At 37.6% G+C, this 17,976-nt stretch overlaps 1 protein-coding gene across 4 annotated transcripts in view; it reads left to right on the forward strand.

The window, feature by feature from the left end:
* CEP83 (centrosomal protein 83) overlaps positions 1–17,976 on the forward strand; it is a 170,721-nt gene that overhangs the window by 99,722 nt on the left and 53,023 nt on the right. For all 4 annotated transcript variants that reach the window (XM_023559732.2, XM_023559730.2, XM_003405263.4 and 1 more), the window contains 2 exons: positions 9,142–9,393; positions 11,583–11,714. In XM_023559732.2, coding sequence (XP_023415500.2) covers positions 9,142–9,393; positions 11,583–11,714 — 384 coding nt within the window. The remainder of the gene's footprint in view (positions 1–9,141; positions 9,394–11,582; positions 11,715–17,976) is intronic.

The following is a 17,976-nucleotide window of genomic DNA, read 5'->3' on the forward strand; positions in this document are numbered from 1 at the left end:
CAGTAAAATTTCATGATTATGTATTTTTTAAGTCCCAAATTAAAGTTGATTGCATAATCAAGTTGTATTAATTAATTGTGAAGTATTTGTCACAAATTTCATCTGCTCTATGGCAACATTGTTCTTGTGAATGTTCTGTTTTGGCTGTTAGATTTTTCTGTTTCTTTCTTCCTTTTTTTTGCCCTAGCCAATGGAGATAGGCAACTGTGGGGATTTCCTTTATGCAAAATCTCTTTTCTGCCATAGCCACAGCGACAGACTTCTTTCTCTTTGCAAATATAGTTTGTCTGTGTGATTCTTTATTTAGCAGTTCCCCCTCTGCTTCTTGGAACCAAACAGCATCCAGGAGAGCTCTAGCTGCCAGCCCATGTACCTTCTTTCCACTGATATAAACAAGGAGTTTATACCTTAGGGTATGCCTATCACCTTCATAAGTGTACTTTGTTCTTTTTGAAACCTGTGACTGCAGCATTCTTTATCTGTGGCCTGCTTCATTCACTCCTACTTTATCTCCATTGCTTTTGGCAGCCCTTCTACTTATTTTGTGGTTTGTCTCCTAGTTTTGCCAGCAACAGAGCTTATTTTTTCGTTTTTTGTTTTTCATGTTGCTTTTAGATGATTTTTCAGAATGGAAAGAGAGAAATACCAATTTTATCCTTCCATATTCAAATCAGAAATCTAATTCTTGTTTAAATTTTTAAAAAATAGCTCTGTATCTAACTATGTGATGTATTCTGTATACAGATATACCCGTATTATTTATTTATTGCATTATCTTTATTTGAAATTAAGACTTAAAATATATTTACCTTCCTTTATCAATTACTAAATACTTATAGTGTTCTAGGCATCTAATAAAAATGACAACTGTGTTATTTGAATCAAACTGATTTATTCTCATCACTGAGTAAACTATTCCATGATTGATATGTAAGAAGCTATATGAACTTCGGATCTTTTGAGTCTGTTGATGTAAACCAAAAACAAACAATCCTGTTGCCGTTGAGTCAACTCCGACTCATAGAGACCCTGTAAGACGGAGTAGAACTGCCCCATAGGGTTTCCAAAGCTGTGATCTTTACAGACACAGACTGCCACACCTTTCTCCCGCAGAGTGGCTGGTGAGTTCAAACTGCTGACCTTTCAGTTAGCAGCCCAGTGCTTTAACCACTGAGTCACCAGGGCTTCTATTAACAATATAGTACCAGTAAACTGTAAATATTGCACATTAACCACTGGGCCCCAGGGCTTCTATTAACAACATAACCCATTTCCGTCTAGTCGATTCTGACTCGTAGCGACCTTTTGGTTAGCAGCCGTAGCTCTTAACCACTATGCCACCAGGGTTTCCAATTAACAATATAGTACCAGTAAACTATAAATATTTGTAATAGTCTTTTTCATTTTTTAAATTATTTACAGTTTTAAATGCTGTATATATTATCTCACTTCTATTACAGTAGTGAAATGGACAGGACTGTATTTATTTTCTCCATTTTTAGATGATGAAACTGAGGTGTAGGATAAGTGAGTTGCACAAAGACTTATAGAAAGCCAGCAGCCAAGTTAATGGTAACTCAGACATCCCAACTCCTAACCCAGAGTTTTAAGTTTGAAATTACCAGTAATTTGAAGTCATCTCTCTAATTAGGGGCCATCCAACAACTATAATTTTGTCAAGAGGTCCGTTGATCTATACTAATGTGACTCAAAGGAACTGCATGTAAGACATTTTCTTATGAAAAAAAGGAATGATAAAGATCTCTGGCCTAAAATGAAGATCATCGTGGTTAAGGGTTGGGCTGCTAACCAAAAGGTCGGCAGTTTGAATCCACCAGCTGCCCCTTGGAAGCCCTATGGGGCAGTTCTGCTCTGTCGTATAGGGTCACTATAACTCGATGGCAGTTTTTTTTTTTTATTTACTGAGGAAGTTGCTATAAATAAGGTGGTGCTTTATTTTTTACTTTGCTTTTAACATCGAATGATGATGTTTATCTGGTAGCAGTTATGGGTATTCTCTGGTTTCTTAGTTTTGTTTTCTTAAAGAAGGAAGCCTGCATCTTAAATCTGATGACTAATCTGTTTTTTCACCCATGAAAGACCAAATGATATTCATTAAAACTTTTAAAGGGTCAGTAGCATCATTAATTTTCATAAATTGGAATCTCTTATGACATTCTTAGGAATCTGAAGGAAACTGCTAGTTAAGAAGTCATAATTAGTAGAAGCCAGAGAAGTAAAGCTTTCTGATAAGATTGAAGTTCTTTTCCTTCTGCTTCCCAATTGATTATGCAGAACCCAGTGAAACCAGTGCCTTCGAGTCGATTCTGACTCATAGCAATCCTACTATTATGCAGAAGCATTATTAATTGTGGATAATTGGGTATTTGCTTTAGTTTCATCACTTGTCTTTATACTCTAGTTTCTATACACAGTAACAGTAAAATGTAAGAAGTGGTTGTGGATCAGGGCACAGCAGAAAAATGTCAGGGTAGAAGCCACCTCTCGCCATCTTCTGATTCTACAGTTTAAACTGTTATGAAATGTATTAATTTGTTGTAATAAAAACACTTGGAATTTCTTGCACTAATTAAGGACTCATGCAATGCTTGTGCATTTTTACTTCTACAGATTAAAGAAATAACTGAATATCCTTTAGTGTTTTAGTTTTTAGCGAAATACTTTAGGAAGACTTTGTTAGTGTCTTCCTGAGAAGCACTCCAGGAATTCACATCTCTGTCATGATATTCTGAATAAAAACAATATATGAAAGAATATATCTTTATTTTATGAAAAAGATAATGCCATTACTTCTGAATGCATTTTCTCTAAGGATGTTATTAAGCTTTATACAGATCAAATTCTGAAGTTAGATACACACATTATTCAAAAGTGATACTGTTGTATTTTCTTTGTTATTAGAACTTTAATTTTATATTATTTTGAAAAGAGTAATGAAAAACAACACAGAGTTTTAGGTATAGGTAATTATACTGGTAGACTGAGTGAAAGAAGCAAGGGTAATTCAGTGGGGAGGTATTAAGATCTCAGGAGAAAGGCACAGAGCACTGCATCATATGAAAAACCATCAAAGTAACAATATGTAATGACAAGTCACTGAGATCCTTCCATCATGCTCTTCAAACTGACTGAGTTTTTCCTTGGCTTTTGTGGTGTGTTAATGTGGGCAGGCAAGAAACCAAAGTTCCCATGGCATAAAGGAGAACTTTTCTGGGTCCCTGTTACCACATGCTGTTTTTTTTCTTACAGTGCTGATAGCACCACAGCTGATAATGTACCTCTGGATTTGATTTTTATCCTCATACACATGCTAGCAGACATTATGAAACCTCTCAAAACAATTCCTTTTGGTCCTGGGAAGTTCTAATCTGGAGTGCTCCTTCAGGTCTAGATGGTTCCTTTATCTAAGGTATTCCAAGTTCTCTAGCCAGCACTCTTCTGAGATAACCATGAGTCACATCACAAGAGGCAAAATCTCCCAAATTAAAATTTAATTTCCTCACACCTGGGATTCTCTGGGATTGATTTTGGCAGCCTTTTAGAAGGGCTTTGTGAAATGTTTAATTTCTTTATTCATTTTCTTTCTTTATTAAATATTATTAAAGTTTTTTATGCCAAAATGTAGTTTAGCAGCAGAGCGCTTAACCACTGTGACATCAGGGCTCCTGCAGACTTTCTGTATCTAAAATCAATATTTTAAAATGTTTATGTGTTTATTTAGTGTGACTTTTGGAACTGCCTAAACTTCTGTGTGTATCAGAACTGCACAGATATCCTAATCTGTGAGATGGTATTAATAATAGTACATATTTCATGGAGTATTGTGAGGATTTAATAAATTAAAATGTAAAGTACTTAGACAAGTGCCCAGCACATAGTGAGCATTCAATAAATGGTAGCTATTGGTGGTGCAAGGGAAATCGGCAGTTCAAACCCAGCAGCTGCTTTGTAGGAGAAAGATGTGGTGGTCTGCTTGCATAAAGATTATGGCCTTGAAAACCCTATGGGGCAGTTTTACTCTGTCCTTTAGGGTCACTGTGAGTCGAAGTGACTTGACAGCAACAGGTTTGGTTTGGTTTTGGAGCCTTGGTGGTGTAGTAGTTAAGAGTTTGGCTGCTAACCAAAAGGTCGGCAGTTTAAATCTACCACATGCTTCTTGGAATCCCTGTAGAGCATTTCTGCCCTGTCCTGTAGGGTTGCTATGAGTTAGACTCATCTTGACGGCAACGGGGTTTTTTTTTTTTTTTTTTTTGGTACTAACCTAAAGTTTGGTGGTTTGAATCCACCCAGCAGTGCTGCGAAAGAAAGGCCTAGTGATCTGTTTCCATAAAGATTAAGCCAAGAAAACCTATGGAGCAGTTCTGAGTTAGAATCAACTTGTGGCAATGAGTTTTTTTTTTTTTTTCTTTTAATCCACATCTGTGTATGTATCTCACTGTTTCTGCTTCTCCAGAGAATCTGAAGACATAGAGTGTGGTTCTCCAACCATAACAGAATCAAACAAGTAGTCAATAACAGAAGGATAGCAGGAAAATCTTAACACCTGGAAACAAAATGACATACTTCTAAATAATTCATGGGTTAAAGAGGAAGTTTCAGGGAAATAATACGTAAAACTAAATGAAATGTACGATATCAAAATGTTCGGGACACAGCTAAAGCAGTATTGAAAGGGAAATTTAGTACAGCAGTAAATACATACGTTAAAAAAGAGGCGAAGGTGCCTGGGGTCTTAAACACTAGCAAGTGGCCATCTAAAATGCGTCAGTGAGTCTCAATCCACCTGGATCAAAGGAGAATGAAGAACACCAAGGTCACAAGGTAATTATGAGCCCAAGAGACAGAAAGAGCCACGTGGACTAGAGACTACATCATCCTGAGACCAGAAGAACTAGATGGTGCCCGGCCACAACCAATGACTGCCCTGACAGGGAACTCAACAGAGAACCCCTGAGGGAGCAGGAGAACAGTGGGATGCAGACCCCAAATTCTCATAAAAAGACCAGACTTAATGGTCTGACTGAGACTAGAAGGACCCCAGCGGTCATGATCCCCAGACCTTTTGTTGGTCCGGGACAGGAACCATTCCTGAAGCCAGCTCTTCAGACATGGATTGGACTGGACAATGGGTTGGAGAGAGATGCTGATGAAGAGTGAGCTACTTGCATCAGGTGGACACTTGAGACTATGTTGGCATCTCCTGTCTGAAGGGGAGATGGGAGGGTAGAGGGGGTTAGAAACTGGCAAAATGGTCACGAAAGGAGAGACGGGAAGGAGGGAGCGGGCTGACTCATTAGGGGGAGAGTAAACGGGAGTATGTAGCAAGGTGTATGTAAGTTTTTGTGTGAGAGACTGACTTGATTTGTAAACTTTCACTTAAAGCACGATAAAAATTATTTAAAAAAATACAAAGAAACAGGTAAAAAAAAAAAAAGAGGCAAAGTCTCAAATCAATAACCTCAGCACACCTCAGGAACCCACCTCAGAAAAAGAAGAACAAAGTAAATCTAAAGCAAGCAAACGAAGGAGATAAGAGCAGAAATCATTGAAATTGAAAACAGAAAAACAATGGAAAAATCAAAGAAACAGTAGGTTCTTTGAAAAGATCAGTAAAACTGACAAACCTCTATCAAGACTGACAAAAAAAGGAGAAGGTGTAAATTACATGTATCAGAATGAAACAAGGCTATCACTACAGACCCTGCAGCATCAGAAGGATAATAAAAGAACATTTGAACAATGCTACACACATGAATTTGACAACTTAGATAAAATGGATCAATTCCTTGAAAGGCACAAACTACCACAACTCATCCAATACGTGATAACTTATAACTGTTAAGGAGAGGAGCCCTGGTGGCACAACAGTTAAGTGCTTGACTGCTAACCAAAAGGTTGGTGGTTCGAACCCACCAGTGGCTCTTTGGGAGAAACCTGGCAATCTGCTCCAGTAAAGATTACAGCCTAGAAAACCCCATGGGGCAGGTCTGTTCTCACATGGGGTCCCTGTGAGTCAAAATCTACTTCACAGCGCCTAACAACAAGAACAACAGCATAACTGTTAAGGAAATCGATTCATAATTTTAAAACTAACAAAAAGAATGGTTTCACTGGAGAATTCTTCCAAGTGTTTAAAGAAGATTTAAGCCCAACTCCACATAATCTCTTCTAGAAAATACAACGGGAAGTAATATTACCATTAGGGAAAACTGGGTAAAGGGTACACAGGATCTCTTTGTATTATTCCTTATAAGTGCTTACCAAAACCAAAACCAAACCCATTGTGGTTGAGTCGATTCCGACTCATAGTGACCCTATAGGACAGAGTAGAACTGCCCCCAGAGTTTCCAAGGAGTGCCTGGTGGATTTGAACTGCCGGCCTTTTGGTTAGCAACTGTAGCTCTTAACCACTACACCAGCAGGGTATCATGCTGCATCATAAAGGTAATAAAAATAAAGATGAATGAAGCAATTAGATACACTGCTTTTTTCTTTTGCATACCCTGGGGATTTAGAGAGGCACTGTCATCCTAGATCCACTATTGTTCCTAATCCCTGATCAGTTTCTATTCAGTTTCCTTTACTTCAACATTTTTTAAAAAATAAAATTGATTAATGCATCATCTTTCTTGTCATACAAGGCAGACTTGGATAAATGTCATAAAAGAGAAATTGAAACAAAGCCCCTTGGAAATGTAGCAGAAGGATTGAGAGTATAACAAGTTAAAGACACCAAGGAAGATGACCTGTGAATCTGATTGAGAGCGGAGGAAGAGTGAAGAGCTGAGAATGTGTCCAGGGTCTGTGCCCAGATGATTGGGACAAAAGTGGTGTAATGGCAGTGATTGAATGTAAGCTCCTTGAGAGCAGAGATTTTGTGTTTGTTTCCTTGTCTACTAGGTTCTCTACTGCATCCTCACTGTCTAGAAACACTGCTGAGTACAAAGGAAGTACTCAATATCTGTCGCATAAATAAATGAACAAGAAATAAGGAGAAGGGAGCCATCACTAGTTTTGGTAGCAATGATTTGGTAGTGAGCCCTGGTTTAGGACTTATAAACGTGGGATCCAACCCTGACTTTGCATTTAACTAGCTGCCATCTAATCCCATAGCTTTGGCTATCGCTTCACCTATCACACGGATGCCTTTCAGAACTACTGGAGAAAGCAGTAATACAGAAAACATGCTGGTCAAAAACATTAGCTTGTGATCCCATATGTAAAATGGGGATGGAAGAGAAAATATTGCTATTAAACGTGATTTTGCATGTAAAACGCAGCCCTTGATTCATGTAAATACTCAGTAAAGGGTGCTGTTGTCTGGACCTGAGTTACACATTGACTCCAGCACCTCTTTGTAAGCCACCAAACCAAAAACCAAACTTGTTGCTGTCAAGTTGATTCTGAGTCATAGCAACCCTATAGGACAGAGTAGAACTGCTCTATAGGATTTCTGAGGCAAGGCTGGTGGCTTCAAACTGCTGACCGTTTGGTTAGCAGCCAAATGTTTAACCACTGTACCACTAGGGTCCATTATGAGCCACCAGCACCTCTAATACAACACATCAAAACTGTACCTCATGAGAAAGCTAAATGGTATCTTAAAGATCCTCCAGCCCAAGCCCTTCATTTTAACTGAGGCCAGCTGTGTACAGAGTCACACAACTGGCTGAAGAATGTGGAGAAAAAAAGTTAGAGACCAAAGCCTGCAGCAATGTTTATATGTAAAGGGTGGGAAGAGAAATAAGAGAAACACTAATCAGTTGGGCTTTTGAGTTCCCAACTTTGAATGCTACAGCTGCCTTCTAGGATAAATTTTATTTTCTGGAAAAAATATTAATTTGCCTGCCAGATAGCTCTACTTATATTTCCCATTGGTGTTTTTAATTCAGTATGTCCAAAACCAAATTGGAATCACTACATGTCAAAACTGGAAAGAGGTCATCAGTCCAACCTCTCGTTTTACAGATGAAGAGAACAGATTTTGCCCCGGGGTGGAGGTCTCATATGTCTTATATTCACTGATAGCTCTGTAAGTGATCAGTTATCTCTTGGGTCACTTCTCCCTAGGGTGCAGAGCATTGCTTTAGGGTACTTTTGTCTTAGAGTGGACCTCCTAAGCTTATCTTGACTACAAACAACCCCTGCTGTTTAGAGTAGAGTTTGTTTTTGTTATTAACAGCTGAATCCTTAAGTGAATCAAATCTTAAGTTGAAGAAACCCAGTATATAAAAAGGAGCTTTTCTGGTTAACAACAAAGATTTGTTGGTAGTGGTAGGGGGTACATAGTTGGGGAGATCAAGAAAGGGAAAGAATGAGTTCTACCCTGATTCCTTGGCCCACTCATCCCTGCAGGTGGAGGTGTGGGACCTCTGAAGTGCCTCACAGGCTTGGGAGCAGTTTGAAACTCCCTGATTAGGAGATGCATAGGGTCCCACAGTGATAGTTGTCATGAATGACAAGACCACGGGTGTGCTGGCTCTATGTTACCCAGTGACTTTTTCTAATGCCCTGGAGTAATGATTTTTAGTTCTTTACTGAACTTAAGAACTAAGAACTAGGCCATCATTACAACTAGGACTTTAATAAACTCTCAACTATCATTTAAAAACTCCCATCAATCACATTTGTATTTATTTACACAGACATGCAGCTTTTGGGTGAATTAAGTTGCCTTGAAATGGATAATTTTATTAGTATAGACATAGGCCAAGAATTACTGTCACATGAGGAAAAGATTAGCACTAGTTAGTGGATTGATCTTGCATAAACCCCTATAACATTCTGATGATTTTTAAATACTTAATATATTTTTAATAATTATTTTTGTAGTATTATTTATAATTTTGAATTTTAGTCAGCAACTGATTAAGTACTATGTTAGACACCATAGGGAGACAGGGGGAAATTAGGACAGGGTCCTTGCCCTCACACTGTAGTCAAGCTGGGTACAGCATGAAAAAATGACATTTTAGAGTTTTTTTCCTTTGTGCTCCGTTTCACCACCTGAGCTTTCATATTGTGCAATTTTTAATTTTAATTTACTGACTTGTAAACCATGTTCCTAACTAAAAATTCAGTAATTTAAGGTAGTATGCTTTTCTTTCAAATTCTTATTAGATTGCAAGACTGGAGAAAGATAAAGAAGAACTACATAACCAGCTGCTTAGTGTTGATCCCACAAGAGACAGCAAACGAGTGGAGCAACTTGTTCGAGAAAAAGTCCATTTATGTCAGAAATTAAAAGGTTTGGAGGCTGAAGTAGCAGAATTAAGGGCTGAAAAAGAGAATTCTGGTGTTCAGGTAGAAAGTGTCCAAAGAATACAGGTGCGGCAGTTGGCTGAGATGCAGGCTACAGTTAGATCCCTAGAGGTAAGGTTTTAATTGCTTCCCGGTAGAATATGGGATACTTTTTTTAAAGTGCAATTGACAAGCCTTTGATTTTTAGAGCATAAGTGTATGCTTACCAATTTAATGCTGACGCATTTGTGGAATCCCAAGTGTATATATTCAAAAGCAGAAAGCTATTGATTCATAAGCCATAGCTATGCTACCCATTTACAATGGCATTATTTATACTTTGAAAGCCAGATCACCTATCTGACATAATTTAACTCTTATAATGCCACAGAATAGAAAAAGCAAAATCCAAAAAAATTTATCTGAGTCTCTGAAGACTGAAGTAATCTCAAACCAGAGAGAGAGTAGTTTCTTCCTAGATGGTGATTTCCTTATACTGGGATTCAAGATCTTAAAATCATAAATCCTGTTTGAATAGAAATGCTGTACTTATATATCTTATGACAGCTTCTTGCCAGAGTAATAAAAGTCAGCTTGGCTACTAATGCATACCAGCCTTTACTGAATTATTTCCCTGAGTTCATTGGAGAAAGATAAGGGTTGGCAAAGCCAGGTTCATCCTCTGAGGAATATTATTTACTTATAAAAATTCTTGGTTTTCATCTTAATCAGATATGTTTACTTCTCCTAGTTCTTAGTGCTTCACATGTAGCAAATATGCCCATTTAATTGTTTTGATTTATTTTGATCAGTCCAGAGTGCTTTTCAATTCTGGCAGAATAGTTGTGAAATGATTCAGGTTGGAGGAAGATTAGCGGGTGCCTTGTTTGTAATTAAAATCCAATATCCAAATCCAGAATGTTGATTTTTTTTTTTTTCCATCCAGCAAACTGGACAAGGAGTATATTGATATATTTTGAAGAGTGGAAGCTACCTTCTTATTTCTTAGGTGGAGCTTCTAATAGTATTTGCTGGTATCCTGAACTAAAGTTGGCAGTATCATTGGACTTTAAACATAAAGCAGTTCACACTAAGATTGTTTATGTCACCATCTTCCCATCCTTGACGTGTTTTATACAGTGACAGGATAAGTGAGATGGTTGCAGTGAAATATAGTGCGTATGGTCCCAATGTGAAACTTTTTATTGAGGCCATTTAAAGTGATTACTTTCACAGTAAGTTGAATGATGACACGAGATGGAGGGCTCATCCATGACATTTTCAAAAGAGCCTAGATTTAATTTTATCAGATTAAATGAAAATGAGCACATCACATTAAGCATTTTTCTCTTTGACTTTGTCTGCTAACATTGTGCCCAGAGAGTGTTGTTTTATATTTGAAGAAAATAGTTTTTTTTCCCCCCTAAATGATTTGTTCATATTTGTTATCATGGTTAAGATATATAGGAAATGAGATGTTAAAAAATTGAAGCTTATCCTTTAAATGCGAGATAGTTTTTCATTTTAAATATTTTGAGTGCGGATATTTTTAAAGAACATTTAGTTTTCCCTCCCTAATTAAAGAGTACTATGAATATTACCAACCAGAAATTTTCTCGACAACTTAACAGGCTTCATTAAGAATCTTAGTTATGTCTTGAGGCTAAGAGCTTTTGCCCATACTTCAAAAGACTCCAGATTAGCTAACGTTTTTGAATTCTTGTATTTCTCGAGTATTTTTTTTTTAAGTTCCTTTCTATTAGACTTTAAGCTCTCACTTCTTACTACTATCAAGGAGTCCTCTCTTCCATCTTCTGATATGCTTTTTCATATCTATTGTAGACTTGAAACCCCAAAAAAATGCTTGTTTGAATTTCAGCAACAATAAGAGTAACTAGGTATAAAGGAAGTGCCTCAGGTATACTCCTATGAGAGAAGTGCATGACTTCTGTTGTGTTGGTGGATGTTGATAATGTTGTTTGCCCAGATACTGTTTTTGCATATTTTCTGGTTCTCTAAAATCCTCTGGCAAGGGAGACTACCAGGTAGAGAAGTTCTATGATAAATACAGTACTATTGTGGTTTGATAATGAAACCTTATTTTTTGTGTCTAAATTATAATTTCTTTAATTTGATGGAATAAGTATCTTTTATTTGAATTTGACCAAAGTAGTTTGAGAATATTCATATTACTTTGGTAGGTGTTAATATTGTTGAGGTTTTGAATAATTTTTGGTCGTATGATTATATGTGTATTTTTAAATCATGCTTATTTTATATAATTGTAAAAAAATTTTTTTTAATATATTTTTTAATAAAAGGCTGAAAAACAGTCTGCTAAACTACAATCTGAACGTTTGGAAAAAGAGCTTCAATCAAGCAATGAACAAAATACTCTTTTAATCAGTAAATTGCATAAAGCCGAACGAGAAGTAAATACATTGACCAGTAAAGTAAGTTATCTTTCTATTTCATTCTTTGGAAAACTTGATACTATAGAATGACAGAGAAATTTTGTGTTAAATTTTGTTCTGTACGTTGGAATTGTTTTTATCATATCGTCCTATTTTCCAAATACATGCAGAATCTGACAAACTCTTACCACCTCCACTGTGACCACTCTAACCCAATCCATGATGTCTCTAGGCTCAGTTTTAATAATAGCTTCCTAACTGGTTTTTCCACTCTCTGCCTTTCCTCCCACAGAGACTTTTCTCTATAGAGTAATAAAAGGGATTCTTTTAAAATCATTGTCAGATCATGTCATTCTTCTCTTCAAACCTCTCTAAAGAGTTCTCATGTTATTCAGAGTAAAAACAAAAGTTCTTACCATTCAGTACTCTGTGAGATCTGGCCCCTGCAACCTTTCTAAGGCCATCACTGTCCATTTCCCCTCCTGTTCACTTTGCTCCTGCCTCACGGGTCTGCGCACTTTGAGCAATCTCACTTTCACCTCAGGGCCTTTGCACCTGTGTGTCTGGCATGGTCTTCCCACAGATAATGGCATAGCTCGCTTCCTTGCCCCCTTCAAATGTTACTTTATCAGAGAAGTCTTACTTGTCTTCGTTTTGTAAAACAGCATCTTCCTTCTCCCTCTGCCCCACTCTCTATCACCCTTACCTGCTGTACTTTTCTTCAAAGCTACTAACACCATCTGATGTATTTATGTTTATTTATTTATTTTTATTGTGTTTTAAGTGAAAGTTTACAAATTGAGTCAGACTCTCATACAAAAACTTATATACACCTTGCTGTATACTCCTAATTGTTCTCCCCCTAATGAGAGAGCACACTCCTTCCCTCTACTCTCTATTTTTGTGTCCATTTGAACAGCTTCTGACCCCCTCTGCTCTCTCATCTCTGCTGCAGACAGAAGATGTCAACATAGTCTCATGTGTCCACTTGATTCAAGAAGTTCATTCTTCACCTGTATCATTTTCAATCCTATAGTCCAGTCCAATCCCTGTCTGAAGAGTTGGCTTTGGGAATGGTTCCTGTCTGGGGCTAACAGAAGGTCTGGGGACCATGACCTCTGGGGTCCTTCTAGTCTTAGTCAGACCATTAAGTCTTATATATTTATTTTGTCTCTCCCTTTCCCACCCTTGCTTCTTCACCAAATGTAAGCACCAAGAGAGCAGGGATACTGCTTTCGTAACTGCCGTATCTTCTAGAACAGGGCTGGCATATGTTGTTATTGTTAGGTACCATCAAGTTTTGAAAGGAGAGAATACCAGCAGGATGTTTACCTGTTTTATTGACTGTGCAAAGGCATTCGACTGTGTGGATCATCAGAAATTACAGATAACATTGCGAAGAAGGGGAATTCCAGAACATTTAATTGTGCTCATGAGGAACCTTTACATAGATCAAGAGGCAGTTGTCCGGACGGAACAAGGGGATACTGATTGGTTTAAAGTCAGGACAGGTGTACGTCAGGGTTGTATCCTTTCACCATACCTATTCAACCTGTATGCTGAGCAAATAATCCGAGAAGCTGGACTATATGAAGAATAACAGGGCATCAGGATTGGAGGAAGACTGTTAGCAACCTGCGTTATGCAGATGGCACAACCTTACTTGCTGAAAGTGAAGAGGACTTGAAGCACTTACTAATGAAGATCAAAGACCACAGCCTTCAGCATGGATTGTACCTCAACATAAAGAAAATAAAAATCCTTACAACTGGACCAGTGAGCAACATCATGATAAATGGAGAAAAGATTGAAGTTGTCGAGGATTTCATCTTACTTGGATCCACAATCAACAGCCATGGAAGTAGCAGTCAAGAAATCAAAAGACGCTTTGCATTGGGTAAATCTGCTGCAAAGGACCTCTTTCAAGTGTTGAAGAGCAAAGATGTCACCTTGAAGACTAAGGTGCGCCTGACCCAAGCCATGATACTTTCAGTTGCGTCGTATGCATGTGAAAGCTGGACAATGAATAAGGGAGACCGAAGAAGAATTGGCGCCTTTGAATTGTGGTATTGGTGAAGAATATTGAGTATACCATGGACTGCCAAAAGAGCGAACAAATCTGTCTTAGAAGAAGTACAACCAGAATGCTCCTTAGAAGCAAGGATGGCAAGACTGCATCTTACATACTTTGGACATGTTGTCAGGAGGGATCAGTCCCTGGAGAAGGAAATCGTGTGTGGTAAAGTACAGGGTCAGTGGAAAAGAGGAAGACCCTCAATGAGGTGGACTGAACAGTGGCTGCAGCGATGAGCTCAAGCATAGCAACGATTGTGGGGGTGGTGCAGGACTGGGCAGTGTTTGTTCTGTTGTGCATAGGGTCGCTGTGAGCCAGAACCGACTCGACGGCACCTAACAGCAACCATCAAGTCCATTCCAACTCATAGTGACACTGTGTACAACAGAATGAAACACTGTCTGATCCTGCGCCATCCTCACAATTGTTATGTTTGAGCCCATTGTTCCAGCTGCTGTGTCAGTCCATCTTGTTGAGGGCCTTCCTCTTCTTTGCTGACCTTCTACTTCACCAAGCACTATGTCACCCTCCAGGGACTGATCCCTCTTGATATATGTCCAAAGCCAATGAGATGTAGTCTTGCTATCTTTGCATCTAAGGAGCATTCTGATTGTACTTCTTCCAAAACAGATTTATTTGTTAAATGAATAAATATCAGCAGCATAATCTGCATTTATGTTATTCTTTAAAATTTTAAAATAATGTAATAATTTGAATATTCCAGAAACATCCTTTGTATACAGAGCTTTTTTCAGGAACTTGTAGGATTTTTTTCCTCTCAAATGCAATATATGTGAGAAATCTGGTAACCAGAAATAGGATAGGTAGATAGATCAGTCAATCGATAGATAGCTGTTGTTGAGTTGACTTCAACTCAGGGCAACTTTATGTATAGCAGAATGAAATGTTGCCCCGTCTAGTGTTACCCTCATGATCACTGGCATGCTCAAGTCCATCACTGTGGCTGTTGTACCAGTCTATCTCACCGAAGGTCTCCCTCACCCTCAGTGGCCTTCTAATTCTTTAAACATGATGTTCTCCTCCAAAGAAGCCCTGGTAGTACAGTAGTTAAGCTCTTGGCTGCTAACCAAAAGGTTCGAACCTACCAGCTGCTCCATGGGAGAAAGATGTGGCAGTCTGCTTCCATAAAGATTACAGCCTTGAAAACTCTATGGAGCAATTCTACTCTGTCCTATAGGGTCACTGTGAGTCAGAATCAACTTAACTGGTATACAACAACAACGATGTCCTCCTCCCGTGATTGATTCCTTCTGAAAACATGTCCAAACAGGTGAGTCAGACAGTGTTCTGATATGATCCATAAAGTTTTCATTGGCTAATTTTCAGAAGTAGATCACCAGGCCTTTCTTCGTAGTCTAGCTTAGTCTGAAAAAAAAAAAAGAACTGAAATCTGTCCACCATGGGTGACCCTGCTAGTATTTGAAATATCAGTGGCATAGCTTCTAGCTTTGTAGCAATACACAAGCCACCATAGTACAATAAACTGACAGATGAATGGTGGAGAAATAGGATAGCAATGATAAGAGTATTTTGTAGATTACTGGGTAGTGAATAAGAATATCAGCTTTGGAGTTAGGCAAACCAGATTCAAATTCTGACTTTTCGCCTTTCTAGCTGTGTGACCTTGTGCAATTGACTTTCTCTTTGAAAACTTTAGTGTCTTCCCGTATAAAATGGGGTAAATCTATACCATATAGAGTTGTGGTAAGGATTACATTTGCTATAATACAGTGTATTAGTACTTTGAGTATCTCCAAGAAATTAAAACTAAGACTGATTCCTGGGTCATTGCTTTCTGTCTCAGAGCAGGTAATATAATCAAACCCAAACCAAACCCATTGCATTTGAGTTGATTGCAATTCATATTGACCCTAAAGGTTAATATAAAATCACTTTAAAAACAAAGTATCACCTTAAAAAACAGAATGGCTCCCAAACCAGAATGAATTTACCTGTAACATGGTAGAAATACATGAATTTATCTAAAGAAATAATGTGTTCATCATAAAGTTGGCTTAGAAATTATTTGAGAAGAGTTAGAGGTATGTTTACCTCAAAGGGTGAGGAAGTTTTCTGTCAGCAGAATTTAAGTATACTGGTCCCATGTAAAAGAGCATTTTTATTGTGAGATGAATACACCATTCTTTTTTGATCTTTGGATATTAAACAATCAACCTCATTCCCTTTGTTTTGATTCTATGCTCAGCAAGCAACCTCCTGTTATTTGGCTTCCCATTTAGCTCTGTCTGTAGGGAGAGAATGCACTGGTACCTTAGTGTAAGTATCCTTTAGAGTATTCTAGTCCCCATTATAATTTTTTCTCATAACTAATAAATTGACATTTTGATTTTATAGATCATTCTTTGTAAGCTGTATTAATGTTAGTCTAACCTTGAGATCTTTAAGTGTGGCGATAAAATCTGGTTTCTGTACCCACAAGGCCAAAACCATAATGTATTTACCAAGTATTAGATGCCACCCCTGGAAGATATTCTAACCAGTTTTTTCCATGACAAACATATACTCTTTTGCATTTGTCAGGATGTGTCTAGTGATGATTTTAATTTTTGTTTGAATTACTATACTTTAGAATTTACAAAGTGGTTTCATAGCCGATATCTCATCTAATTAAATAGACATGGCTGACAGTAGGAAGAAAAAGTGAAAATTAGGCAAAAAACATTTTTAACTGTTAAGTATAGTCTTTCTAGTTTATAAGTTGAAATTCAGATATATCTAAATATTAAAAACTGTATTATTTGGGTAAAAGCAATGAAGTACAGTGGAAAAGTTCATGAGCTTTGAATCAGATGAATTTATCTTTAAATCCTGACCCATCCACCTCACTCACCAGCTACCTATCTCTTATAGGATTTTTGTGAAGATTAAAGATAGTACTGAGCACAAATAGTAGCTGGTGATAAAACTGATGATGGTGATGGTAATACACAAGTGATGTCTTTAAATGAGAAAATAATGTAACATAAGGAATACAGGATTTGAGCCCATTCACTAGTTCTGTTCCTCCTGTATCAATAATTGTACATGCAACCTTAGGCAAGTTAACTTAATTGCGTTGGGATCCAGTTTCCTCATAGGCCATATTAGGCATTGTTCTAGCATCCCTAAAAACTCTTTCAGCCTGCAGATATGTATTGCACACCTATAGTTACAGAGTATTCAAAGAAATATAAAACACAAAGTAAATTCAGGATACAGGAAGTTTTCTCATGCTTTTCTTCCAATTCCAGTATGAATTATTTTCAATTTTATTAAAAAAAAAAAAAAAAGCATTGAGTACCCAGTACTTGGAAAACACTGTCCTGGACCTGAGTAGCTAGACTAAACTGCTTGGAATAACCCGAACCGTAGATGAGGCAGCAGAACGTTGGGTGTGCTGGGCTTCTGCACATGGCTTTTGGCTCTTCTTGGGGGCCACCAAGTACTTTTCCTATAGCACGCCTTACCTGAGCTTTTTCTGGCCCACCTGTGTCCTAACCCTGATTTCTCTTCTTTTTCCGTACATATTTTTCTCTGTTGCCGTTTCTTTTTAGGGTTAGAGCGTAGAGATTTCCCCTACCCCATACTCTGCTGAAGGAAGAAGAGCAACTTAGTGTAGTAGTATTTATTTCTCTGTATTTATTTGTTCACACACATTGCTAAGAGTTGCCTGTCTTTTTAAAGGCACACTTGTGTTATTTTGCATATAAATAGAGTATTGAAAATCACGCTTCAATTTTAGACAAACCAAATTTTCATTTGAAATCTTACATGTAAGAAGATTCCTTTGGAATGATAGATTTTAAAATAATATTTCAAAAATGACTGTCACAGTTTTGTTTGCAACTTGAAATTTTTTGTCAACATTTTATAATTCTAGCAAGTGGTTGTTTGCAATGTAAAAGAACACCTGGGGTGTATTTGTTTAAGTTATTCAAATTTGCAAATGTTTGTTAGGTTTTAGAACAAAGCTATGCCAGTGTTATTATCAATGTCCTGGATTAAAAGGCATTATCAAAGATGGCCTGAAAATGATGGCCTTAAAGACTTTTTTTTTCCTTCAGTGAGGTAAAATTCTTCTAGTCACCTCATAAGGTTTTTGATTTTGAGAACTCCAGTAAAAGGTAGTTTTAAGGAAGCCATCCCACAGACGTATCCTTATCAGCTAGATGAGTTAATGCATGTCAGACCTTTGAAAAAGACCAG

This window comes from Loxodonta africana, chromosome 4, assembly GCF_030014295.1.
Source record: "Loxodonta africana isolate mLoxAfr1 chromosome 4, mLoxAfr1.hap2, whole genome shotgun sequence".
NCBI classification, from domain to species: Eukaryota; Metazoa; Chordata; class Mammalia; order Proboscidea; family Elephantidae; genus Loxodonta; species Loxodonta africana.